At 51.9% G+C, this 26639-nt stretch overlaps 1 protein-coding gene across 1 annotated transcript in view; it reads right to left on the bottom strand.

Annotated features, from left to right (window-relative positions):
* ERGIC1 (endoplasmic reticulum-golgi intermediate compartment 1) overlaps window positions 1-26435 on the bottom strand; it is a 118908-nt gene extending 92473 nt beyond the window's left edge. Inside the window, exon 1 of the mRNA XM_033180310.1 lies at window positions 26231-26435. Within this exon, the coding sequence (XP_033036201.1) occupies window positions 26231-26250 (20 nt within the window). The 5' untranslated portion in view covers window positions 26251-26435. The remainder of the gene's footprint in view (window positions 1-26230) is intronic.
* Between the last annotated feature and the right edge of the window lie 204 nt (window positions 26436-26639).

Here is a 26639-nt window from a genome sequence, read left to right as displayed (position 1 = left end):
TCTCAGCTCACTGCAACCTCCGCCTCCCGGGCTCAAGCAATTCTCCAGCCTCAGCCTCCCGAGTAGCTGGGATTACAGGCGCCCGCAACCACACCCAGCTAATTCTTGTATTTTTTAGTAGAGATGGGGTTTCACCATGTTGGCCAGACTCGTCTCGAACTCCTGACCTCAAGTAATCCGCCCACCTTGGCCTCCCAAAGTGCTGGGATTACAGGCATGAGCCACTGCACCTGGCTCCAGGACACTTTTAATTTCTAATCTTTTAATGTCTGGTGCCTAGAACAATGCCTGGCACAGAGTAAGTGCTCTGTGCATCTGTCAAATGAATGAATAAACAAACCAAGCAGCTAATGTATTTGATAGGCACCCCCACTCCTTTTGCTTCCCTCACAGCAGCCTGTAAAGCAGGTCCTGACGCCATGGGCTCAGATGCCGGCGGGACCAAGAACTCTAGGAAACTCCCCCACCCTTCAGTCTGGAAGAAAAGAGAAATGGGGGCAAGCTAATTCCAGGCTGGAATATAGCCTTTTCCATCCGTTGGGAAGGGCGATAAGGAGGTGGCCATGGGAGTTGGGGGTGGGTGGGACAGGCCCCATTCACATGGAGCTCAAAGGTTCTGGCCCTGGTGGAATGCGGCTGGGTGTGGGGCTGGGCCTAGGAGCAAAGTTCCTGAATGACCGGCTGGCCGGGCTGGGGCCTCGTCCCCTCTTGGGAACCAGCACGGCCAAGAGCAGTGTCTCATCAAAACAGGAAAAATCATAGAGGAAAAATGTGCATGTAAGGGGACTGGCATGCACAGGGAACGGCGTGACCCAAGCACCAGGAGGAGGGAAGGGGCTGGGGCAGGTGCACAGGGGCATTTAGGGGAGCAGAGCCCTCCCCGGTAAGGGCGCCGATGACCACCCAGACCTGGGAGATCCCGGGAAGCTATGAAGGCAAGTCTGGACTAAGAAAGCCTCAAAATCATGTCCTCGGTGCGGCTCCCCTAGCCACAGGCCTTGTAGCTTTTGACCACACAGAGCTTTTGACCTGGTGTGACTGTCCAAAGTACTTCAGAAACAGTAACATGCTCTCCCCTGTGTTACCCACAGGGCAGGGAAGCATTGACTTTGGCCCCCAACACCTGGCTGGCAGGGGCCTCGGGATCTTGGGCAGGGCCCTCACAAGCTCCCAGCCCTGTTTTCTTTCTGTGGACAACAGGGGACCCCTACCCATGCCTGCGGGGGGGCTGGTAAGGTCAGCTGAGACGAAGAACTTGGGTCTGCCAGGTGCACAGTAGGGCCTATGCTAACAGCCTTTTCCTCGCATTCTCAGAAGTGGCCTGGATTAGAATCAATTATCAGAGCTGGATGACAGCAGAGGACTCAATGAGGGCCCCTCTGCCCCACCCCGAGTGTCTATGACTTTCTTCTGTGTCACCACCAGGATTCAGGACTAAGTGCAAATCGTGAGTTGTTCCTCTAGCATGTGACTGAAGAGGAAGGGCCTAGTGTGCGGATGTGCAGACCACCGCCCCCTTGCTCGGACACCGCCTGAAACTCCGAATGGCTCCACTCTTCCCTTCCCATTAAGAGTTTGTGAGGATCTGCTCACAACCATGTAAGGGCTGAAGCTTCTTAGGATGAACTCCTTATGGTGTTTTATGCAGCTTACACAGCCCGGCCAGCTGAGTCTTCCAGCCCTGGCACTCCCCAGCTCTCTGTCCGGCAGTCACTTCGGTCAGCCAACCTGTGACCTCCCACCTCAGGGCCTTTGCCCATGCTCTCCCTCCACCTGGGCCTCCCTGTCTCTCAGTGGCCCAGTGAACCCTAAGCACCTTTCAGACAGCCGTCAAATACCACTGCAGTCAGGTTCCCCCGATCCCCTAGAAGACGCAGGCCTCACAGCCCCCTGCTTTTTTCCTTTATAGTCTCATGTTAACTGAGAATTATACATTTAATTGGATGTTTAATTGCTGAAGCCCAGGACTCCATGAGGGCAGGGGCCATATCTCTGCCGTTCACCAGCGGGTCTCGCAGTGCCTAGCACAGTGACCAGTATAAATATTTGTAAATGTGTCAGTGAGTGAACGTATGAATGAATGAGCAAATGAACAGCCTGGGGAGATGAAAAGTGAAAAGGAAGGCAAAGCAGAGAGCAGATGGGGAGACCAATTTTACTCCTCTCACTCCAGGAACCATAACATAAGCTGTAAGACAAGAACCCGGGGAGGAAGCTGAGTTGCATGTTAGAGGGGTGCCTGGGGTCCTGGGGCTACGTGGGACCCCAGGAGGAGGGGGTCCATGACCACGTGGCTATGGTTGAGCCCTTATTGGCAATTCATGTACACTAGTCTCATTTTGGCCTCACACAATGCTTGAGGGTGGGTGGGGGGCATCATTATTAGCCCATTGTTACAGATGAGGAAACTGAGTCCCAGGGTGATGAAGGACCTGCCCAAGGTCCCAAAGCCAGCAAAGGGTGGGGCCAGAGCTGTGACCGTTCATTGCTGCACACAAGGCAGTGAGTCCCAGGCTTAAGAGAAGTCTCCTAGCCCAGGCATGTCTGCAAGGAGGGAACACATATTTATAAGCATCTCCTTGAAACTACTGGAGCAGAAACGCATACTCCTCTAGTGAGGAAGGATGGTGCATGACAACGAATCGAACCATCCCAGGGACATCACCTGAGACCCTACCCCAGCCACGTCCAATGCCAAGTGTCTCAGCCCCATTCATTTCATCCTCACAACAGCCCTGTGAAGCAGTCACTAGCCCCATTTTACAAATGAGGAAACTGAAGCTTAAAGAACTTCCCCTTATCCCTAATTTAAGATACATAAAAGATGGTAGCTAATCTCTTTACTGTGTTATTTTAATGAACTTCAGCATACATCATGTTCCTAAGGTCTACTGGTGGCCTTGGGGCCTCAACACTGTTTTTTTCAAAAAGCTCTTAAATTCCCCAACTGTGAATTTCTTGTGGTGGGGTTTTCAGGGACCCCAACCCTTGGCTACCCCAATGCTGTCTACACACCCGCAACATGCTTCAGGCATTGTGTACGCATGGCTTAATTATGTTTCGCACAACCCTGAGGCAGATTACTGTTTCTCCACCTCATAAATGGGGGTACTGAGGGGCAAGGGTAGGAGCGCAAGGCTACAATTCAGTCTCAGGTTGGCCTCCAGGTCTGTCTTTCATCTTCATCTCCATGAAGGTCTGAATAAGGCGTAGTCATCTCAGCAGGGAGAACCCTCCCCTCACAGCCTTTGGGAACCATTCTAACCCAAACCAACAGACTTTCAGTTCTTCCCGCAAGCTGTAGGGAGCTTTTACATTCACCTGATCTTACTTTTCTTCCTGAGCAACACGCATGCTCAAGAACCTGCTAGGGCTCCCCAGTGCCTGAGGCAGCACATGCAGCCCCATCTCACCCGCCCATTGTATCCCCCTGCTCTTTCCCACCTCCCAGCCTCTCATCGGGCTGCAGAATCGTTGGCTAGAATCCCTTCACCTCTACTGACTTCACTCCAACTCATCTCTCAAGTGGCCCTTCTCCAGCAAGCCCCCTGATTCACTCCCTGCCTGTATACATTCTGCCATTTGCGTCTTTTCCAGTCAAGCACTATTGCATACACGGCCTTGACTCCTCACTGGCCTGACGGACCAAACCCCACCTTTCCAACAGGGCTCTTTTGAGTAAGTTTCAAGTCCACCTGCCTGGGCCTGGTATTCCAGTCTTGTCACAGCTTCTCCAGCCTGGCTGCCAACCCAGTCTCTCCCTCCAGTCCAGCCTCTCACAGAAATGACATGCTGCCCACCCCAGGGATGCAGGGATCACTGACAAGGCACGTGACTTCTTCCGGCCTCCAATGCTTCAGGGTCTTTCCTGCCAAGAGACCAAGCATTGAGTCACCAGTCCATTGTCTTTTTTTAATTGAATGGGATGTGACTTACGATTTAATAAGTGACATTTGATGAACTAAAGGTCAACATTTTCAAAACATCAAGTCGATGTGGAAAATGTGAATTAAAGAGGCCTCTTGGCAAGAAGACTGGACGCCACAGGAGCTGGCAGCCGCTGGCCCGGCCCCCACCGGGCTGCACCTAGGCCAGCCTCCGAAGCACAGGCTGAGTGGGCCACTCACAGCCCACACAGAATCCAGCTCCCCCACACAAGGCTTGGCCTCTGTGTGCTGAGGACAGGGCATACTCCTCGCCACGCCCGAAGGCTCTGCCTGCCTGGTGCATTCCCTCATTGGTGCACCATGTGCTGGATGGGCCTGGCTCCCTGCCCCAGCACCAAACCAGCTCTGCTCCTCACTAAGGCCTGGAATTGAGCATCCTGGGGAGGATCTCCTTGCGCTCCGAGCTAAGGCTGGATCAGAACATCCCCAGAGTTCCCTGGATATTCTTGCTGGGAAAACTCTCGATCCTCCAACTGTCCATCTTCCCTGTTTAAGTGTAAGTCCCATGTCAGTGGGTACCATGTCTGTGGGGTCAGCCGGATACCCTAGCTTCAGCGCAGGGCGCAGCACATAGTAAACATGCAACAGACACCTCTTACACGACTGAGTGAGCAAATGGGCCAGCAAGGTCCTGGTTAGGCCTGAGATCGTCTCAGCAGAAGGGCTGTGGGTAGAGCCCCTAGCAGAGAGGTATGGGGCGTGCAGCACCTGAGGACCGTGTTCTCTGGGTCCAGATCAGGTATGGGAGACAGGTAGGCATGCTTCCTCTCCCACCCCCACTGCTCTCCTGGAAACCAGTGTCATCGTTCCCATCCGGCAGTGTGTCCTGGTGTTCTGGGAAATGCCACTCCGGGGAGGTGGTAGGTGGTGCAGTGACCTGTGACACCCGAACCCACACCTACCCCTGTCCATTGGGGGAACACAGCCCAGGCAGCTCTCCGAAGGGGTCCATCTCAGGAGCCCCAGAGCCATGGTAGCTAAACACCCATGTGAATCCCAAGTGGCCCCTCAGCACAGCAAGGCCTCACTTAAGGTTGTCAGTAGGTTCTTGGAAACCATGACTTTGAGGGAAACAGCATAAGATGAAAAACAATTTCCCCACAGGCTAATGGATATAATCAAGAGTTAAGTTCCTCAGGCATATGTCTGGTCACAAAAACAACACCAAACTTCCAAATAAAGATCAAAACACTTCTACTAGTGTTCTACTAGTGATGTATTTAGACATCAAAATACATGTGAGCTGTACATACACTTAAGATTTGTCAAAACAAGTAAGATCACTGTTTACTCACTTATTCCAGTTCCAAGTCATGGGTGGCCAGAGCCCATCCCAGCTGCTCAGGAACAAGGCGGGAACCAGCCCTGGCCAGGACGCCCTCCCATCACAGGGCACACATACTCACACGCCCACACACCCCCTCCCATCACAGGGCACACATGTCCACACGCCCACACGCCCACACACCCCCTCCCATCACAGGGCACACATGTCCACACGCCCACACGCCCACACACCCCCTCCCATCACAGGGCACACATGCCCACACGCCCACATACCCACACGCCCACACACCCACCCACTCACACATCCACACCGGGACCACGCGGACGTGCTGATGAACCTGACAGGCACAGGTTTGGGATGTGGGAGGAAACCAGGGGTAGGTGGGTGGGGGTGCCTGCAGAAGACCCACGCGGACATGGGTAGAATGTGCAAACCCCACATAGACAGTGGCCCCAGCCAGGAAATAATTTTTTTTCTCATCAATGTTTTATAACAAAACATTATTCGAGGGCCTGCTGTAGTTTCTTTTTTTGTTGTTTTTTGAGACAGTCTCATTCTGTTGTCCAGGCTGAAGTGGAAATGGCACGATCACAGCTCCCTGCAGCCTCAACCTCCCGGGCTCAAGCGATCCTCCCGCCTCAGCCTCCTGAGTAGCTGAGAACACAGGTGCAGGCCACCATGCCCAGCTAATTATTTTTTTTTTAGAGATGGAGCCTCACTATGTTGCCCAGGCTGGTCTCGAACTCCTGGGCTCAGGTGATCCTCCTGTCTTGGTCTCCCAAAGTGCTGGGATTACAGGCGTGAGCCACCTGCCCTGCCTGCTGTAGTTTTATCTCTAAAATGGGGGCAGAGCAACCCGGATTCACCATCCTGTGAAACTCCCACTTCAAAGGAGATGAGCAGATACACTACTGTCAATTATGCACATGGATTTTGGTTGTTTCTGAAATTGCTTTTGTAGTAAATCCCATGTGGAATAACAGCAACAAATCACTTTACTGACCTCTCCAGGCATTCCACTATCCCAAGTGAGATAAACGAACTGAGCATGGAATTTTCACCAGGACCTTCGCAGGTGGGCCCTACTCTCCCCAGCTCACAGCTGAGGAGGCTGAAGGAAGCCCAGGCAGCTGACTCTATTACCCCAACTGAGCAAACAGCAGGGCCAGAGCACGCTCCCCGAACTGTAAGGCCCGGCCCAAGGCTCCTGCTTCTGTTTCCCACTCTCCTGACATCGCAGCTCCTTGGAGAGGCTGCTTAGAACACCAAGGCGTGGGCCCTGATTCCCACATCCCATCCTCCAGGGTCGGGGAGTGAGGGGCAGACGGGAATCTGCATTTTAACCAGCACATTGCCCCCAGCCCCAGTTGTGCAGACTGACTCTGTGAGCCTCGAGTTTCTCATCTGTGAAATGGGCCACTCCTTCCCCACAGGGCTGCTGCGGGAACGGAGGCAGGGAAATGCGAAGTAGTCACCTGTAAAACAGCTGAGAGGTACCTGGCAGAAGGCTCCACTGAGGAAGATGCCTCTGGGTGGCCTGACCAGCTCCTCCACCTCCATCCCCAGCACAGGAGCCCTTGCGGGTATGCAGGGATTTCTGAAAGCTAGCACCCGGCACAATGGGGGCTGCGGCAGGGACTCCTGTGGCTGCTTCTACTGGAGGCAGGAGCGGACCCAGGAGCCGCTCACCAGTCACTGGGACTGCTGGGGCCAGGGACATCATACCACATGGCATCCTGCGGAATACCTTTCCAGGCAACAACAGCATGTGGCAAACCACCTCGTGAGCCCACAGCAAAGGCAAGAACACGCAGTTTCACACATTTGCACACTGATACCTACACGTACACACAGGTGCTTCTTGGACAAACAGGGTGACTTTCCCCAGAGATTCTCTCCCTTGGCCAAACCCACATGCCCTCTCTCCTCTGGGCTATTACTGCCAGGGAGCTTAGGTGAGGTGAAGATTCCAAAAGGACAGCTGTAACACCGTCACCCATGGGGCCAGAGTCCTGTGTGGACCTGTGTCAAGGTCCACACATAGAAATACCTGGGCAAACCAAAGTCAACACAGCCACATGTGCTGAGCACGTCCCATGGCTGAGTGCCATGCTGTGATGTACACGTTATCTCACTGACACTCTACTGTCCCCCCAGGAGGAAGGTACCATTACCGTCCCCGTTGATGACACAGTAAGTTGTTGGCAAGTCAAGACAGGCTTCAAGTAGGAGAGCTGAGGTTCAGACACAAGAGGAAGACCCTGCTCATTTACTATTCAACACGTTTTTTAAAAAAGGACTCTCAGTGTCCTTGGTCCTAGGGACCTGGCAGTGAACAAGGCTGAGCCGAACTCTGTTCTCATGTCACTGATGGCCTAATGAGGGGCTCTGGAGATCAAGCTCTTAATCACTGGTCTCTACTATTTCCCAAAGGCCAGTGGCTCCTTTCAAAAGGGAGACTTCCCTGCCTGGGTCCCTGGCATCCACTGTCAGCATGAAGCCCACTAAGAAGACCGTATGAGGAAGCATCTGAGTGAGAACCAGGAGACCTCTCTGACTTCACATCAGCCAGCAGAAACCAGCTCCTGCAGGCTAATAAGCACCTGGGCAGACCCTGCTCCGGTTTTGGAAAACAAAAAGCTGCCTCTGGGACTCACTCTTTGCAGCTCTATCCATTCCCAAGGCTATCAGGGGGTGGCCTTGATGGTGTCTTTAAGCACAGGGCCCAAAGTGGGGGCACAAAAAATGCAACACTGACACTCCCTCCTAACCAAATGATGGCAATGCACCTGGCAATGTACCCGATGCTTTGGTGGTCTCGTGCCGGCTGGCTCACCTACCGGCAGGCGGAGGCCTGATCACAGTCAGAGCCTGGGATTTCCAGACACAGGCCTATCTCTCCAGGAACTTTTAGGAAGACATCTCTTAAAGATCTCAGACAAATCTCCTACTTGGGATGGACTCATATGAGCTGCTGACATGAGTGGGGTGCTGACCATATGTCGGGGCACTCGCACTAACAACCCATTACTCTTGTTTTGCAAAAGAGAAAAAGTGGCACAGACAAGTCAGTGACTGGCCCAAGGAGCCAGTAAGTGCAGCCCTTTTACCCAGGGAGCCTGTCTTGGGCATGCAGACTCTAACAGCCACCTCCTCACTAGGTGAAATTAAGTCAGTCACACTGGAAGACTGTCCTCATGTCTCAGAGGGGTCCTCGGGCACCTGAAGCCCCTGAGGTGACCACACCCCCACTCCCTGGCTAGGCCCTGCAACCTGATCCTGGCTCACACATCTTGTGTTTTAGGGTCCAAGAGGTCTGCCCCGCAACAGCCCTGGGCTGCCATGTGGCCACTGAGGTCCATTTTTCCAGATGCATTGGGAATCCAATTTTTTTATTTTTTATTGAAACAGAGTCTTGCTCTGTCACCCAGGCTGGAGTGCAGTGGCGCAATCTCAGCTCACCACAACCTCTGCCTCCAGGGTTCGAGCGGTTCTCCGGTCTCAGCCTCCTGAGTAGCTGGGACTACTGGTGCACGCCACCACACCCGGCTAATTTTTGTATTTTTAACAGAGACAGGTCTCACCATATTGCTCAGGCTGGTCTTGAACTCCTGACCTCAGGTGATCCGCCTGCCTCGGCCTCCCAAAGTGCTGGGATTACAGATGTGAGCCACTGCGCCTGGCTTTTTAATTTATTTTTAGAGATGGAGTCTTGCTCTGTTGCCCAGGTTGGAGTACAGTGGCGCAATCTCGGCTCACTGCAACTTCCATCTCCCGGTTTCAAGTGATTTTTGTGCCTCAGCCTCCTGAGTAGCTGGGATTACACGCACATGCCATCACACTCGGCTAATTTTTGTATTTTTAGTAGAGATGGAGTTTCACCGTGTTGGCCAGGCTGGTCTCGAGCGCCCAGCCTCAAGTGATCTGCTCGCCTCAGCCTCCTAAAGTGCTGGGATTACAAGTGTGAGCCACTGCGCCTGGCTGGAAATCCAAATTTTTATGTGAAATATTTTCATTCAAAAATGCTGGCATAAAATTCAATTTTTTTAAATTAAAAGGGCCAAATAATCACATTTGTGGGCAAAACTCAACCTCTGATGCCACCAGTTTGCATCCTCCTCTTTAGAAGACCAAATGTGTCAGGAAGTTTCATAAATGCAGGAAGAAAAGAGGGGCCCCACACCGAAATAAGACCTAGGGCTATAGGAGGCTCTTGTTAACTCCACACAGCAACCGCTTGGAGTCAGGGTTATATCCCCATTTGTAGATCAGAAAACAGACTCAGAGAGGTGAAGTGAGCTGCCCAAGGACACACAGCGAGTGGGTGGGAGCACCAGGACCAGCACCCAGGTCCACCAGACTCCAAAGCCCTAGGCCTCTCCGCACTACACTGTGCCCACCTCCCTCTACTCCCCTGAGCCCTCAGCCCAGCTGTCCCAGGTCTGCCTGGCAGCATGGAACAGTGCCTCTAGAACAGCCAAATCCCAGGTGGCTGACTCGTCATGCTCCGGTGAGTGTGGGGCAGGCGGAGGCCCAAGCAGGGTGACGTGCCTGTGTGGCTCCACTGTGAGGGGCCTGGCCCAGGGTGGGGTGGGGCGCGGCAGGGAGGAGGCGGGTAGGCGAACCTTCTCATGCCCTCCTTTGACTCAGGGTTAACTTAGCTCTGACCAATCACCTGGCTCTGAGTGTGACCCAGTTTTGCAGCTTGGCCAACGGAAGCTGAACTGGGGAAAGTCAGGCAGGCCCGAAAGGTGGAACCAGCTCCTGCCACCTGGCTTGCTGGGCACATCAGGATGACAGTGAACCCATCCCGGGACCCCTCCAGCCTCTGTATTTACTAATTCTAATCAGCCCAGGTCTTTGACACACACCCAACACTAGATCAGATCACTCCACCTCGGTTCTCTCACCTGTAAAATGAGACAAATAAAAGCCCCAACTTCATGGGTAAGAACTGAAGAAGATGATATTTATAGTCTGTAGCACTGCTCCTGATACCCTAGAGATGCTCAGTGAATGTTTTTCCTTCTACTATCACCACCTACCCACCCCCGTTCCCCTGCAAATGTCTAGCACTGGCAGTTTCCTTCCTCCCTGCCTTCCAGAAACAAGTTGAGTGCAGACAGCGTGGGTGAGGTCTTGTGCTACGCACCAGGACAGACAGGAGACCCACAGCTGCTGTCACTGAGGGTATGTGAGGACCTAACATTCACCAAGATACATATGACTCCTGCCATCAGCTGGAAAAGGTATAGGATTCCAATTCAGAAGAGCTGTGTTCCCGCAGGTGTGACCCATAACTCTCAACGCCCCGAAGCCTCAGCTCCTCATCTGCAGAGAAAACAATGCTCCCTAATGCACACATAGCTTCAAAGGTTTCCTGAAGTCTTAGACCCATCACTCGCTTTTGTGATGGTCATTACTAGGTTAACAAAGATTTGTGGTACCCAGTTCCAGAGTTACACTGCGAACATGATGGGGGAACCCTTATTCAGGGTCTCCCCAGCTTGCCTGACCCTAAGAATCACTGAGGACACTGGTGAAAATGCAGATTCCCAGGCCACCTGAATCTGACTCTCTTGGATCCACACAGGGCCCCAGGTGGTAAGGCAAACCGGCCAGTTTGCTAGAGAGAGCACAGTTGCTCAGCTCAAAAACAGGCAACTAAGATTTCCAGGGTTAGGTGCTCTAACTGAAAGCATCACTTTCTGGGGATCAGAAAGTAGAGCTAGGACTTGGGTCTGTTACTTTGCCAGAGGTATGACCCTGAGCCAGGTCTGCAACTTCTCTGGGTCTCCATTTCCTCAAAATGGGAATAATTACAATGAATCCTAATGCCCAGGCAGGAGTGAAGGTGGAATGTCAGGTGTCTTCTCCCTCCCGACTGCCTTACTCCTGTTCTGGGGACTAACATGGCTTCAAGCAAGGGGAGGTGGCATGTGGTGGCCTCCCATCAGGTCAGGTAGTGGGCCACTCACCCCTCCTTCAGGCAGGGCCTCAGTAATGTCTGACTTCCCAATTCCTCGGGACTCAGTCAAAATAACGTCTTTCACATGCACTTAGGAGAAAACTAGAAACATTTTCCAAACACAAAGGGCTATGGCAATGAAGTCCTCCATCCTTGCAGAGGTGAACCCCTCTGCCACACTGCAGGAGGGTCTCAGCTGGACCCTTCCTCCCTGTCTCTCTACTTCATTCAATCAATATTTACTGACCACCCACAGTGTGCAGACCCTGGCTCAGCACCAGGATCCAGTGATGAACAAATAGATATGGCCCCTGCTCTCGAGAGCTTAGACTCCATCAAGGCAGACAGACACGACAAACCGCGTAAACAAGTCACTGCAACCGTGCTAATTGTGCCAAGTGATCTGAAGGACCTGTCTAGGCGTCACAGAAAGGTGCGGCCAGAAAAGGGGTGGCAAGTGACCCAGCTTAGGTTGAAGAGGCAGTCTGGGAAGATCTTCTTTTGAGGAAGAGTACTAGTTAGCCAAGCTAATCCAGTTAGCTCCTTCTCTGTAAACTCTCTATCACCGCATCTACTTTTCCTTCCTCCTCAGCACTCATCACAACGGAAAATAACCACCTGTGCAATGATTTGTTCCCTGCTGTTCCGCCCATCTTCCCCAACAGCCTGGAATCATCAGGAAGGTGGAAACAGTGTCTGTCTTATTTTCCCCAGAATCCCTGCAATAAATTTTTGATGGAGGGAAAAAAGGAATGAACCCCACTTCCCTGGTGGTTAAATGACATCAGATCTCACCGTGAGAAGTTATTCCCTGTTCAGCTCTCTTTTGAGTATGCTCAGAATATCAACGAGAAAGTCTCAGGGTAGTACTACTATGTCTTCAACATCTCCTCTCTCTAGCACTTGCTAATATCTCCTTTTTTATTGTTTGAGACGGAGTCTCGCTCTGTCACCCAGGCTGGAGTGCAGTGGTACGATCTCGGCTCACTGCAAGCTCCGCCTCCCCGGTTCATACCATTCTCCTGCCTCAGCCTCCCGAGTAGCTGGGACTACAGGCGACCACCACCACGCCTGGCTAATTTTTTTTGTATTTTTAGTAGTGACGAGGTTTCACCGTGTTGGCCAGGATGGTCTCGATCTCCTGACCTCGTGATCCGCCCCCCTCGGCCTCCCAAAGGGCTGGGATTACAGGCGTGAGCCACCGCTGCCCAGCCCACTAATATCTCCTTTTTAACAGACCCAGCAACTTCACCAGGCACCAGAAGCTAGTGACAACAAAACACATTGCAATTATTTGTATCAATTTACAGCAGGTGATGTTGCTTTTCCATTTTCAAAGATGTTATAAGGTCACCTTTCAGCAATAAAAGTGTTAGGTTCAAAAACTGATTAATTCAAAGAAAAATTATTAAGTAAATAACACATGTGGCCGGGTGCAGTGGCGCATGCCTGTAATCTCAGCACTTCGGGAGGCTGAGGTGGGCGGATCACGAGGTCAAGAGATCGAGACAATCCTGGCCAACATGGCAAAACCCTGTCTCTACTAAAAATACAAAAATTAGCTGGGTGTGGTGGTGTGCACCTATAGTCCCAGCTACGCGGGAGGCTGAGGCAGAAGAATCACTTGAACCCGAGAGGCAGAGGTTGCAGTGAGCCGAGATCATGCCACTGCACTCCAGCCTGGCAACAGAGCAAGACTCTCTCTCAAAACAACAACAACAACAAATATATATATATATGTGTGTGTGTGTGTGTGTGTGTGTGTGTGTATATATGTGTGTGTGTGTGTATATATATATATATATCACACATGCTGTTTAGGAATCTGCCAAAAATTATGATGATAGTAGCAGAATAGTGGAAGGGTGAAAACCACTGACTTCAGTTACCATGGTAGAGACATGCTTATTAACATGCTCATGAAAGCCCTTTCTTTCCTCGTCCCCTGGGCTCAATGCTAGGCTGTATTTGCTGACCTCTCCTGCAGTTAGGTGTGACGAGGTCTCTGAGTTCTGGATAAAGGAGTGTGAGCAGAAGTGATGGCCCCACATCTTGACCTGTCACCCAATTGTCCCCATCCTCCTTTCTCTCCCCACCACTGCCAGGCCAAGGAGAGGATCCAGCACACCCCAGAGGAGGACAGAGCCAGAAGACGGAAGGAGTCAAGGCCTCTGAGTACCCGGGGGAGCAGAGCACCCCATCTTCTGCTGGGACTTCACGAGCAGTCATCAAGTCCCAGCATAAGTTACACTTAGCAAAAAATAAATGCATGTTGCATTACAACACTGAGATTTGCAGGTTGTTTACAGGAATTAGCTGACTTAGGCTAACACAAAGGTAGCATCTCTAGTCCAATTTCCTACTCGTCCATAAATCTTCTCTGACAGCCTGGATATCATGGTGTTTTTTTCTGTAACGAACAGATAGCAAGCACCTAACAGATGCCAGGCACAGTTCTAACGGCTTTTCAGAGACAAACTTATGTAGTCCTCATGGCAGTCAAGAGTCACCTCCTGAATCCACAGCAACGAGCTCCAGACAGGCCCACCACACGTAAAGGGCCTGAAAGACTCTGGGTCAAGTCTCATGCTCACCTCTTAAAACACTTCCCTGTGCCAGGAGAAACCTTCCTAGTCCTTTGAAGGTTACTCTTATGACATGGTTCCTATAGCTCTTCTTATTGGCTCTTCTTACAAAGGGCACAGGGCATAACCCAAAGACTGTGGAGTGGGGGCCCAGACCAGCTGCAACCCTAGCTCTGCCCTCTCCCGACTCAGAGCCAAGACAGTTCCTCCCACCCTGCAGGTGTGTAATGACGGTGAAATGAGGTCAGAACTGTAAACCGCCTGACCTCAGCCTGGCACAAGGGGCAGGCCGGGCAGGACAATGGGTTCTTACAAGCTCCTGCTCCTGCTCCTGCCCCATCTTACGCTGCTGGGCTCAGAAGTGAGTGAAAGTACCCAGTGCTGGGCGCCCTGCACAGACAGCGCGGAAAGAGGCACTGTTAAGTCACGTAGCATCACACAAGGGATTTTAGATGCTGGCAGTCAGTCCACTTGCCTCCAGGAGGGTCAGTTTACAGGAAAGGCGGGTGCGGGGGGTTGTGGGAGGGGGAGAAAGACCACCAACCCAAATGAGGACTTAACCAGGTACTGAAGGCCGACATCACCAGAGAGGTCAAGTGCATGCCATGGACCCCCATGGGATGTGCTGAGAAGCGGACTTCACCTCTGGGGATGCTTCCCCAAAATCATAACCCTGTCCAATCAGGAAGAAACATCAGACAAACCCAGGCTGGGGACATTCTACAGGATGCCTGGACTATCTTCCTCAAGGCTGCCGAGGTCATAGAAAACAGGGACCGACTGAGAAACTACCCTCACCTAGAGGAGCCTGGGGACACATGGGCTCTGAATGCAAATGTGGGACCTTGGATGGGATCCTGGGGTGCCACGAGGACATCAGTGGAAAATGGGCAAAATCCAAATAAAGCGCAGAATTTAGAGAATATTCATGAGCAAAGGTCAGCTTCTGAGTGGTGAGAATGTGGTAATGGAAGGTGGGGACCCTCACGGAATGGATGTAGGGTGTCTGTACTAGCTTTGCAGCTTTTCTGTAAATCTCAACTATTCCAAAATAAAAAGTGTATTTAGTTAAAAGAGAGAAGCAAAATACCAGAATTAAAGCATGAATTTTAAATCATGAGTTGAAGAGCTGGGATTGTTTGGCTCAGCACTATGTCCCCAGTTTCTAAAATGACACCTGGCACACAGGCCTTTGATCCATGTGTTCAACCAACAGATGAGTCTATGGCCCAGCCTGCTCCTGGTCTGTGGACAGGGGACCTGGGGACTGGTCAGAGCGTCCTCCGGCAAGATGACCAGCCCTGCCCGCTGCCCACAGGCAGTGCTGCATTTCCTCCTGACTCCCCCGGCAGGGGCTCAGCATAATCTCTTGCCCACAGATGCACAGGGTGGTAGGAAATGGTCACCAGGCCCGGCCTCCTCTCCAGTAACCAGGGCCCCCAAGGCTTCGACTTCTACAGTGCGTTGCTCCCAAGGCAACAGACTGTAAACACAACTGAGTAGATGGGGGGTATCCATGGAGGGGTTGCAAGAAAATCAAGGCAACAACCCTCCCCTCCTGGGGCATGAAACTGGCTAAGAAAGCCAGCTTCGGCCTAGAGACAGGCACTTGGGTCTTAGCTGCATCACCTGCTGTTTGTGATACCTCTGCGTCCTCCTCAGGAAAATGGGAATGGGAAACGGCTCCTACCTGACTTGAGGATGGACTGAGGGAATCCAAGAAAAGCCTTTAGTCTAGCACTCGATAAGTAGGGACTATTGTAGGCCCTACTGCTGTCACAGCATAGCTCTGGGAAGTCACCTGACAGACACCCCGGGGGCTGAAGATATTGAAGGATCTGCAGAAAGGGTGTGTCATTCTAAAGGGACCTGGGCCAGCCCTCAGACCAGCAAAGAGGCCAGCAGGTCCAGTGGCAGGGGCCGGTGGTGCCACTCCTGCACCATCAGAGGAGGGGAGCCCCAGCTGACACCTGAAGGAATCAAGGTCCTAGGGTCAGGCCAGGTCCAGGGTGGGATGGGGCTTAGTGTGGGATGGGCCCCCGAGACTGCCTGTGCCCAAAGCAATTGACTTGTGAGTCCCTCACTCCTCTGCCTCCAGCCTCAAGTCCACGTCCACCCACCAGGCCACCTCCCGGGAACCCAAGGTCCTGCCCACCCTGAGCTTGTCCTGGTCACACTGTCATGTGCGACACCGAGGCAGCACCCTGCCTGTCACAGGCCATCGTCAGCCCTCAGAAGGATTTGTTTGGTGTTTAACAGAAATAAAATTGGGATCAGTGGCCAACCATTTTCACACAATTTATCAGATTTTCACTGTCTCTTGAAAAATCAGGGCATCTGTAGGCAGTAAGCAACAGAGCTGCAGGACAGCTGTCCCTTCCCTACAGGGCCTTGCGCTCCAGGTGGCCATGGCCCACATCTTGCCCAATCACCTACTGAGGTACCTGCTGATACATGGGGGGCGCCTGAGTGTGTGACCCTCTGGCCACTTTTTCCCTTACCATAGATTGGTGTTGGACGTCTACGGCCGTGTGGGTACCACAAAGGGAGAGGGGTCTAACTCTGGGTCTGACCATCCCAGGTGTTCCCATGTGATCGCATCTGTGCCCTGCAAACTCCGGGGGCCCTGGTTTTACCACGTCCACCTACCAGAAGACCCACCACTGACATCTAGCACAGCTCAGTGAGGTGCACAGGACTGTGCCGCCAGGAAAGGCAGAGGAGGGAAATGTCCTCCCGCCTCCAAGTACACTTGTCTCACATTCCACATGAGCTCATCTCACCCTCACAAAATCCCTGCAAAGAAAGTATGAACACCCTACTTTGCAAATGAGGAAAACTGAGGCTTGCAGAGGCAAAGTGTCTTGTCCTGGGCCCCGCAGCTGGTAAACACTGAGGAAGGGATTTCAATCCAGAGAGCTCTGTCGAATGAGAGCAATGTGAGGGTCGGTTCCAAAGGCACTTGACAGCGTTCCCCAGGGGACCTGTGGTCAGTCCCCAGAGGGGTGTGCAAGGTAGAAGGCCATTTGGAAAGGGTGGCCAGGGCTGGACCGCTACATACGACTTTCCCCTGAAGACTTGGAGACACTTTCTGCACACCATGAACATACTCTTGGACCCCGCAAGACATCAACACAGCCAAATATCACCAGGGTTTCCCAAAGTTCTCAAAGGATACTCTACGTAAATTCTATATGTCGGTAACTCCTGGTGTGAAAGTTGGAGGGGAGAGAAGATCTAGTGAAGAATAATAAAAATCAACAGGAAGAAAAATCAGCAAGGCAGGATAGCACCGTGTGAGGTGCCAGGCTCTGGGATCCCAGCCCCGCACCTCAGCAGCTGTGTGTCCCCGGCCATTCCCATTCCAGCTCCGTGCCTTGGCTTCCCATTTAAGAACTGAATTAATAAAGAAAACATTTGCAAACCATATACCTGATAAGGGGCTAATATCCAGAATATGTAAGCACCTCCTTAAACTCAGGGGCAAAAATAAACCCCTATTTTATTTTATTTTTGAGACGGAGTTTCACTCTGTCACCCAGGCTGGAGTGCAGTTGCACAATCTCGGCTCACAGCAACCTCCGCCTCCCGGAGGTTCAAGCAGTTCTCCTGCCTCAGTCTCCCAAGTAGCTGGGACTACAGGTGCATGCCACCACGCCCAGCTAATTTTTGTATTTTTAGTAGAGATGTGGTTTCTCCATGTTGGCCAGGTTGGTCTCGAACTCCTGACCTCAGGTGATCCACCCACCCTGGCCTCCCAAAGTGCTGGGATTACAGGCATAAGTCCCCATGCCCGGGCAAAAAAAACCCAATTTTAAAAAGCACAAAAAAATGTGAATGGATAGTTCTCAAAACAAGACATATAAATGGCCAAGATCTTGAAAAGATGCTCAACATCCCTATTCATCAGGGAAATGCAAATAAAAATCACAATGAAATAGCAACTCCATGCCTGTTAGGATGGCTATTACCAGAAAAACCAAAGACGTGTTGGCAAGATGTGGGAAGAAGGAACCCTTGTACACCGTTGGTGGGAAGGTAAGATAGTGCAGCCACTATGGAAAACAGGAGGAAGATTTCTCAACCAATTAAAAATAGAGCCACCATAGGATCCAGCAGTCCCACTTTTGGGTATTTATCCAAAAGAACTGAAATCAGGATCTCAAAGACATCTGCACTCCCATGCTCAATGCTGCATTATTCATAACTGCCAAGATGTGGAAACAACCTAAATGTCTATTAATGGACAAATTAACAAAGAAAATGTGGTATATATACACCCTGAAATATTACTCAGCCTTAAAAAAGGAAATCTTGTCATTTGTGACACCACTGATGAACCTGGTGGACATTATGTCATGTGAAATAAGGCAGACACAGGATGACAAATACTGCATGACTCCACTTACATGAAGTATCTAAAACAGGCAAATATGGTGAAACCCCATCACCACTAAAAATACAAAATTAGCTGGGCATGATGGTACATGCCTGTAATCCCAGCTACTTGGGAGTCTGAGGCAGGAGAATTGCTTGAACCCGGGAGGCGGAGGTTGCAGTGAGCCGAGACTACACCATTGCACTCCAGCCTGAGCAACAAGAACAAATTTGTCTCAAAAAAGAGGGTGCTCTGATGTTAGGTATTCTTACCACACAAAAAGTAACCAAATTAATGGTGTGACTACAGCATGACAGCATGAGATGTGAGGGGTGATAGAGATGGAGCTGTCCTGTATCTGGATGGTGGTGGTGGTGACATGGTAAGTCTTAAATGTCATAGAACAGTGCAAAAACACACATTAATTTTATCATATGCTAACTTTAAAAATAAAACAAAGAAAATAAATCATGAATCATTGTGTCTGTCTGTAAGGCCAGTGTGATTTTATAAGTCCAATGACATGCCTAGCCCACTGCTCAAGACATTACAAGCTGAAGGGCTGTAAGGCATTGCTAATAAGATAAGCATTACTTCTCCTCCAAAGGTATTCAAGACCCAGACCAGAATCTGGGAAAGGAAAGCTAATGTATGGAGGGGCTATCACAACACCAGTCCTTAGTACATCAGGGACATCCGGGTCCTCTGACTATACTAACTGTAATTACAGCCAGGCCTCTCATCTCAAATAGGGTTCCTACCTTTTGGAGAAACAGAATGGTTTGTTTGTCCATTTCAAGCAGATCTTCCTTCCTGTGTAGCTGTGCTGCCTGGCAGGTACCAGGAGGAAGGCTAATTGTCAAGGGCATGAGGATTACCCTGTCAGATGCACCGGCTGTGACCCAGTATTTCTGAGGGTCGGTCTCCCTGGACATAAAACAGGAAGGATCATGCCCACTCAGAGGGAGAGGAGGTATCTGTAAAGGGCCCCATATGTCCCCTGGCTCTTGGCTGTATAGGGAACCCTGAGTTCACCCTGCCTCTCCGTGGGTCAAGATTTTTTTTTAAAACAAATACAGCCAAGCGTTGGAGGTTTTTTTCCTGTCCTGTACTTTTCCCACATATATAATCAATGTAATTAAGTTAATAGACCTAAAAGTTAAAGTTGACAACAGACAATTAAGCTAATTGCCACTTCCTTAAAGGATCAATTAGGGCTATGTTTCCCAAACTGTGTTTTGAGAAATGGTACTAGCTGCTCCATAAACAACAGGGCATCTGAGACTATACATGTGGTAATGCTGGGCCGAACCAAACAGCTCTGGTTCGTTCGTGCTGGACTCTTCAGAGCCCTTAGTGAGGCAGCCAGTGTGGCATAGAGGGACATAGACTGGCGGACGCTGAGTCAAATCAATCATACAGACCAGGGCTTTATACATTTTAATGAATACATGAATCACCTGGGGATCTTGTTAAAACACAGATTCAGATTCCAGGTGGGCATTGAGATTCTCCACTTCCAACAAGCTCCGAGGTGCTGCTGAAGCTGGCATCTGGGACTGCACTTTGAAGAGCAAGGATATTAGTAGAAAGTTATGGCCCCTTACTGTCCACTTTACTGGCGGGGTAACAGATTTGCCGAAGGTCATGCAGGAGTGATGGGTGGGACCGGAACTCCATGCCCCAGCCTCCCGAGGCAAGGCTCTCCACCGCCTACGACCTGGCTTCCCTGGTGCTCTCAGCACTGCTTCCTATTGGTTCTCCCAATTCAGGGCGATTCTCCTCAGTCTTGGCTGTACATTAGAATCACATGAGAGACTTTAATGTACAGCCAGGGTTGAGACTCACTAATTTAGATGTACCGGGTAAGCCTCACCCCAAACGCCCTCTTCACACCCTGTCTCTCCCACGCCTGATGAAAACTGGCTAGGAGTAACTCCAAATAAAATATGAAAGGATTACCAGATGGGGAATGTAACTTAATCAGGACACAGCTGACTAAAGCCCTGTCTCCTGCTACTACAGCACCATAGTCAGGAATCCAAACTGTCTTTGGGAGGCGAGGACCTTCCATCTTATTCCATATCCCAGCAAGCAGGTAAACATGATGCTCTAAGCTGGAAAACCCCAGCGGCCCGCACGGGAAAACTGAGCCCCTCGAGGGTGATGCCATTAGCTGGTGTGAGGGTCTTTAAAGACCATTTCAGAATCAGGTGTCAGGCTACACGAGGCTGGGGGGGAAAGGGGAAAAAGTTGATGGCTTTAAGCTTCTTAATGAGCACTGCTGGGTGAAGATTAGTGAAGAGAAATCCAATGAATCCAATTAGAAGAGTTCTCAGTTCTCTCTGAATTTAGTGAATGGAGAAGAGAAAGCTTTAGAGATGAACCTACAGGACACAGTGGAGCTCTGGTGCCAAAAGGCAGTGTTCCAATCCCAGCTCCAGGAACAGGAACGACCGTGTTTCCGAACTCTGACGCACCTCCACTGGCTCATCTGTAAAGTGGGGTGACAACAGTGCCTGCCTTGTAGGACTGTGGGGAATTAAATGGGCTGATACAGTAAGATCCTCACAACAGTGCCTGGCACTAGCAAATGTTCAATAAACACGAAATACTGACCTTTTCACATAATTTTCTCTCTAGTCGAATTTTTATCTTCTTTTTGCCCTGATTTTTAAGCCTGTGTGTGTGTGTGTGTGTTTTGAGACAGGGTCTTGCTCTGTTACCCAGTGTGGAATGCAATGGCATGAACCTGGCTCACTGAAGCCTCCACCTCCTGGGCTCAAATGATCCTTCCACCTCAGCCTCCCAAGAAGCTGAGACCACAGGTGCACACCACCACACCCAGCTATTTTTTTTTTCCATAGAGATGGGGTCTTGCTATGTTGGCCAGCTTGGTCCTGAACTCCTGCAATCCTCAAGCAATCCTCCCCCCTCGCCTCAGCCTCCCAAAGTGCTGGGATTACAAGTGTGAGCCTGGCCTACACTTTTTTTTTTTTTTTTTTGAGACAAGAGTCTCGCTCTGTCAGCCAGGCTGGAGTACAGAGGCAAGATCTCAGCCCACTGCAACCTCCGCCTCCTGGGTTCAAGCAATTCTCCTGCCTCAACCTCCTGAGTAGCTGGGATTATAGGCGTGTGCCACCACACCCGGCTAATTTTTGTATTTTTAGTAGAGACAGGGTTTTATCATGTTGGCCAGGCTGGTCTCGAACTCCTGATCTCAGGTAATCCGCCTGCCTTAGCCTCCCAAAGTGCTGGGATTACAGGCATGAGCCACAGCACCCGGCCCCTATTTATATTTTTTAAAACTTGCTGTAAAGTATATGTTCTTGTCAGCTTCCTTGGAATTCTTTCTGGAAGAAACAACAAAGTAGAAATACAGGCATTCATGTTAGCTACTCTCTGTTAAATGTTAACTCTGTGCTCAGAGGCCCCTGTGGTGGCTGGGGCTTAGCTTCGTGGAGGAACTGATGGGGCTACCAGGGTCCCATTCCTTATTGGGGCCTAAGGAATTAAGACTGGGCCAGGTGCAGTGGCTCATGCCTGTGATCCTAGCACTTTGGGAGGCTAAGGAAGGAGGATTACTTGAGGCCAGGAGTTCAAGAACAACTTGGCCAACATAGCGAGACCCCATCTCTATATAATTTTTTTAAAAAAGGAAATTCACACTGGATCCTCAGAGCAATGAGACCCATTTGAAGGCTGAAATCAGGACATGAAAATATCAGATCAACTTTGGAAAGCTCACTAGGAGTCCTGCGGAGGTCTGGGCTATCCCGGAGGGGGAGACACCACTTGGAAGGCCAGACTGAAAAGTGGTAGAGGCCAAACCAAGGCCCTGCAGCAGGGCCAGCCCATCAGGGCCGCAGGACCTGTGCAGGCACACAGGGTCACACACTCAGAGGGGTCCATGCTTGGCTGAATGCTCTGCTGCTGCCGTCCTGAAATTCTTAATACTTTTTCAAAAAGGGACTCCACATTTTCATTTTGCACTGGGCCCCACGGCCTGATCCTGCACTGCAGGGACATTGCACTTGCCCCCATCTACTCTACCAGGTGAGGCAGTGAAGTTTACATTCCCTCCTTAAAATGAAGAAATGGAGGCTCCGGGAGGGGAAGTCAATGGTCCCAGGGCGCATCTGGTCAGTGCCAGTACAGCGGCACCCCCCCAGGTCTTGAGGTTTCAACGTGGGGGCTATCACTGTGGGACAGCAGCCACCTGCACCTCCCGGAAAGCAGTGCTCAAGCACCACTGCGCCTGGGTACAGGGCTTCCGGATGCCGTTATCTTCCCTCCTCACCCACCCTGGGCTGGTGTGCAGGAGGCAGCAGGTGCTACTGGCCCCAGGCCAGCCGGAACTGGGAATAACACACACGGATGTGGGTCACAAGGTCAGTTCCACAACTGCAACATCCAGCCATTAACGAAACACTTTAACAAGAGCAAAGCAAACACAATAAATCATTGAAAGCTCAGCCTCCCTCCCCTGAGCTCTGCCTCCTTCCTTAACCCCAAAAACAATCTAGAAAGGGCAGATTCAAGGGTGGAGAAGGGAGATTTCTCCACTAATGGCTGAAAATCTGCCCACTGAAGCTGGCATATCAAGTCACGCCATGTCTATGGCTTCCTTGACAGATTTCAAGAGGCATCTCCAAGGATCAACACTGGCTCAAGCACAGTTCTAGGTGCTAGAGATGCAACCTTGAAGAAGCCAGATTTTTATTCTGCCCTCAGGAGCTCATGTACTAATGGGAGGAAGAGAGAAGCAGCATGATAATTAAGTGAATTATATAGTGTGTTGGGAGATGATGGGTGCTTAAATAAAATGACACAAATAAATATGGCGGCCAAAATGGATGGGGCGCTTACTCTGTGTCTATATGCTTTCCGCACCGCCTCATTCCTCAACTGTTCTACTTAGGTAGGTACTCTACTCATTCCCATTTCACAGACAGGACAACACAGAACTCAGTTGCACCAGGCTCTACAGGCAGTAAGAAAATCAGAAATATCCGTAGGGAAGGGCAAGAGTGCACTATTTTTCCTGCTTCTGACTTTAAGAAGAGGAACATGAGCAGGAAGACTGGTTTTCTCCCTGGTCTTGAACTGGGGGAGGAGGTCTAATCATGGTATAACCCTCTCCACTCCCCACAATTCTTAAAAGAGCTGACAGGATGGTGGGCCCCTCCGAACTCTCCCTTTTCTCCCAGATCTAAGGCTTTGGAGCTAACAGCGCAGAGTTCAAATCCCAGCTACACCAGTTCATGCACTGCATGGCCAGAGCAAACGGCTTCCACTTGGTGGAGTTCCCCTCTTCTTTGATTTAAAATGAAGATTAAAACTCCCTCCCTCGGCCGGGCGCGGTGGCTCAAGCCTGTAATCCCAGTACTTTGGGAGGCCGAGGCGGGCGGATCACGAGGTCAGGAGATCGAGACCATCCTGGCTAACACGGTGAAACCCCGTCTCTACTAAAAAAAATACAAAAAGCTAGCCGGGCGAGGTGGCGGGCGCCTGTAGTCCCAGCTACTCCGGAGGCTGAGGCAGGAGAATGGCGTGAACCCGGGAGGCGGAGCTTGCAGTGAGCTGAGATCCGGCCACTGCACTCCAGCCCGGGTGACAGAGCGAGACTCCATCTCAAAAAAAAAAAAAAAAAAAAAAACCTCCCTCCCTCAGGTGACAAGGGACTCGATGTCTGCACCCCAAAGTATGTGTACAGTGGTAGATCCTCCTTGCGTGCCAGTTCACACACACCCCCACTCCTGGGACCCCATCAAGCCCTCCTCCCTTCTCTCGGAATGCAAAGAGAGCCAGGCCACATGCCACCCACTTCCCCAAGGTGGGGCCTGTGGCAGAGGGCTGAGCATGGAGTGGACACTCGATGAATGTACACTGAAGAGCAAGAAGGCACGTGGGGATGGTAGAACCTTCTGTAGAACCCAGGTCCTGGAGCCTTGTAGTTCACAGAGCTTAAAGAGTGCAGGTTTGCTGGGTACACATGGCTCATCCTCCAAGGTGCAAATGTGAAGCACTGAATCCATTCTCACCATTCCGCAGCGAGCCCAAGCCCTGGGAGTATTTCCTAGTTAAGCTGGGCCCCCTGGCATCTGGGCACTCAGGGACCTGAAGTACGCCAAGGGAGCCCCAGACTAGCCAGCTTCTCACAGCTGAGCGTTTCTCTCTTTAAATATCAATGCCTGATACAGGCCCCTATCAAGGCCAAAGGCTAGAGCTGGCCTCACCCATTTTCCTTACTTCCCTTACCTGCCCCCACAAGCCACCAATTCAAGGAGCACATGGTTGGGAGCCATGTGTGACCTGAGACCCAAGTCTACCTTTCCCATTTAGCACCCATAAAGTCCAAGATAAGGCCCTCATTCCTGGAGCCTCATTTCCTCCTCAGAAAGACGGAAGGGTGAGGTGCAGGGAGAAAGGATTAAAAGATCAAAAACATCAATTTCTCCAACAAGCTCAAAATCACCAGAACCTACTGAATCACACAGGGGTGAGGGAGGAGGAGGCAGGAATCTCTATGGTCCGCCTGGGAAAGGGGAGGCTTTGTGGAACCAGGAATTGATGTGCCGACCACAGCTCTTATGATGCTACTAGGACTGGCCTTGAATTCCATCAGAGGGGCTTTCCTTGTTCAAAACTGCCTGGGTCGGCTAGCCTCAGGGCCGCCTGGCAGGGGCAATAAGCCGGCAAACATTTGCTAACTGGTATCAGTGACCAGGACAAGCCGGAAAACCATGTCAGCCAATCAACAGGTCCAAGGCCGGTGTCCTCTTTGGGCTGAAACCCCAATATATCCCATGCTATGGGGGTCACGGCAGGCTAAGGGCCTTTCTCCCTGGGTAGACTGTCACTTTACACTGCCTTCACACGTAAGAGGAGGGGTAGAAATACCTCCTGTGGCACAGGCATCTTAATCACTCTTTTGTGGATATGGAAAGCCCCTCCTGGAGAACACCCCCATCCACTAATGCCCTATTTCTGAGCCCTAAATCATGCCAGACTCTGTTAAGGGTGTTGCATGCACTTAGGCGTCACAGCGGAGACCTTATTTTTAGCCCCAACTTGCAGGTGGTGAAACTGAGAACGCTCAGAGACTTGCTGAGGTCAGTCAGCCGAGCAGCGACAAGTTCTGAACCCAGAGCCCTTGCCCCTAACTTCTAGAATATACCGAGCTGCTCAGTAGAAAGGGCAGAGCCAGGATTCTAATCCAGCTCCTCCCTGCATTAAAGCCCTGCTCTTTTCCCAGCCAAAAACCAAGTGTGGCTGCCTCAGGCCAGAACATCCCTTGGGACTCCACACCTCAAAGGAACCTCTGGTGGAGATCTCTTCCCCAGCAGGCTTCCAGAATGCCCCGTGCAACCTAGACCATGAGGCAGCTGGACCCCACAAAGGGCCCATTGTGGTGACTGCAGAAAGCCAAGGCCAGACCCCGGTGGCCCTTCTGCAGAGCCCTGCCCAAGGCGCCTCCTCCCCTTCCCATGGTGCCCCCATACCCAGAGGACAGGGCTGGGGCTGAGGGCGGCGGGGGAGGGGCGGGGGTAGGCCTCCAGATCTGCCCGGCCTGGGGGAGCCTCAGGCTACAGAAACCTAAAACCCTCCAGCTGCCGGCAGGCTGCAGGGGGCCCCAGGCCCCTCTGGGCTCATTCCAGGTGCCCTGCCCCACCTGTCAGCTGGGGTGGGGTCCACCAAGGAGTCTCCGTAGAGGGAGGAGAGGGATGCTGGGGTGTAAGGGCTGTTCCCATCTTGGGGGAGGGAGGAAATCTCTTTCCGAGTGTGGGGGAGGGGAATGCAAGGTATCAGGGCAGGCTGGGGAGGGGGCTCGGCGGAGGGAAGGTGGGTGGATTTGTCTCCCTCTGCACGAGGGGGCCTCCGCGGCTCTGGCTTGGCTTCGTGTGCGGCAGGGGGCTCGCCTGGGGTCCCTAGGGGCCTGCCGAGGCATGCACAGGGCGGGGGGCCGCTTTTGCATACAGGACGGGAGGGGTCCGCGGCGTGCCGGGGCGCTCCCTCTGCCCGCGAAGGAAACTCCCGAGTGGCCGGGGTCGCCACACTCACCTCCTGAAGTCAAAGGGCATCGTGCCGCCGCCGCCGGGGGTGAGAGCGCTGCAGGCCAGGCGGGCCACGGCGCCGCGTGGGTCCGAGCCCGCTGCCAACGCCTCCTCCGGCCGCCCCGCCCCCGCCGACCGTCCCCCTGACACTCGCCACTCGCCACTCGCCTCCCGCTGCCGGGAAGTGACGCTCCGCGCAGCCCATTGGGCGCCGCCCGCCCGGCCGCCCCTTCCGCCACCCGGTTAAAGGGGCCTGAGGGCCGGCAGGGAAGGGGCGGAGAGTCGAGGCTGTCGGAAGGGAAGGGAGTCCACTAACGACTTCAGTACTCGTTCCTTCAAGCCTCCCGCTTAGATTTCTTCTCCGTCTCTTTGGATGACCTCGGACAAATTCTCTGCTTCTCCGAGCCCCTTTTTTC

Source organism: Trachypithecus francoisi, unplaced genomic scaffold, assembly GCF_009764315.1.
Source record: "Trachypithecus francoisi isolate TF-2019V2 unplaced genomic scaffold, Tfra_2.0 Lachesis_group2, whole genome shotgun sequence".
Lineage (NCBI taxonomy): Eukaryota > Metazoa > Chordata > Mammalia > Primates > Cercopithecidae > Trachypithecus > Trachypithecus francoisi.
Note: the sequence above shows the minus strand (reverse complement) of the source record. Positions and strands in the feature narration are given on the sequence as shown.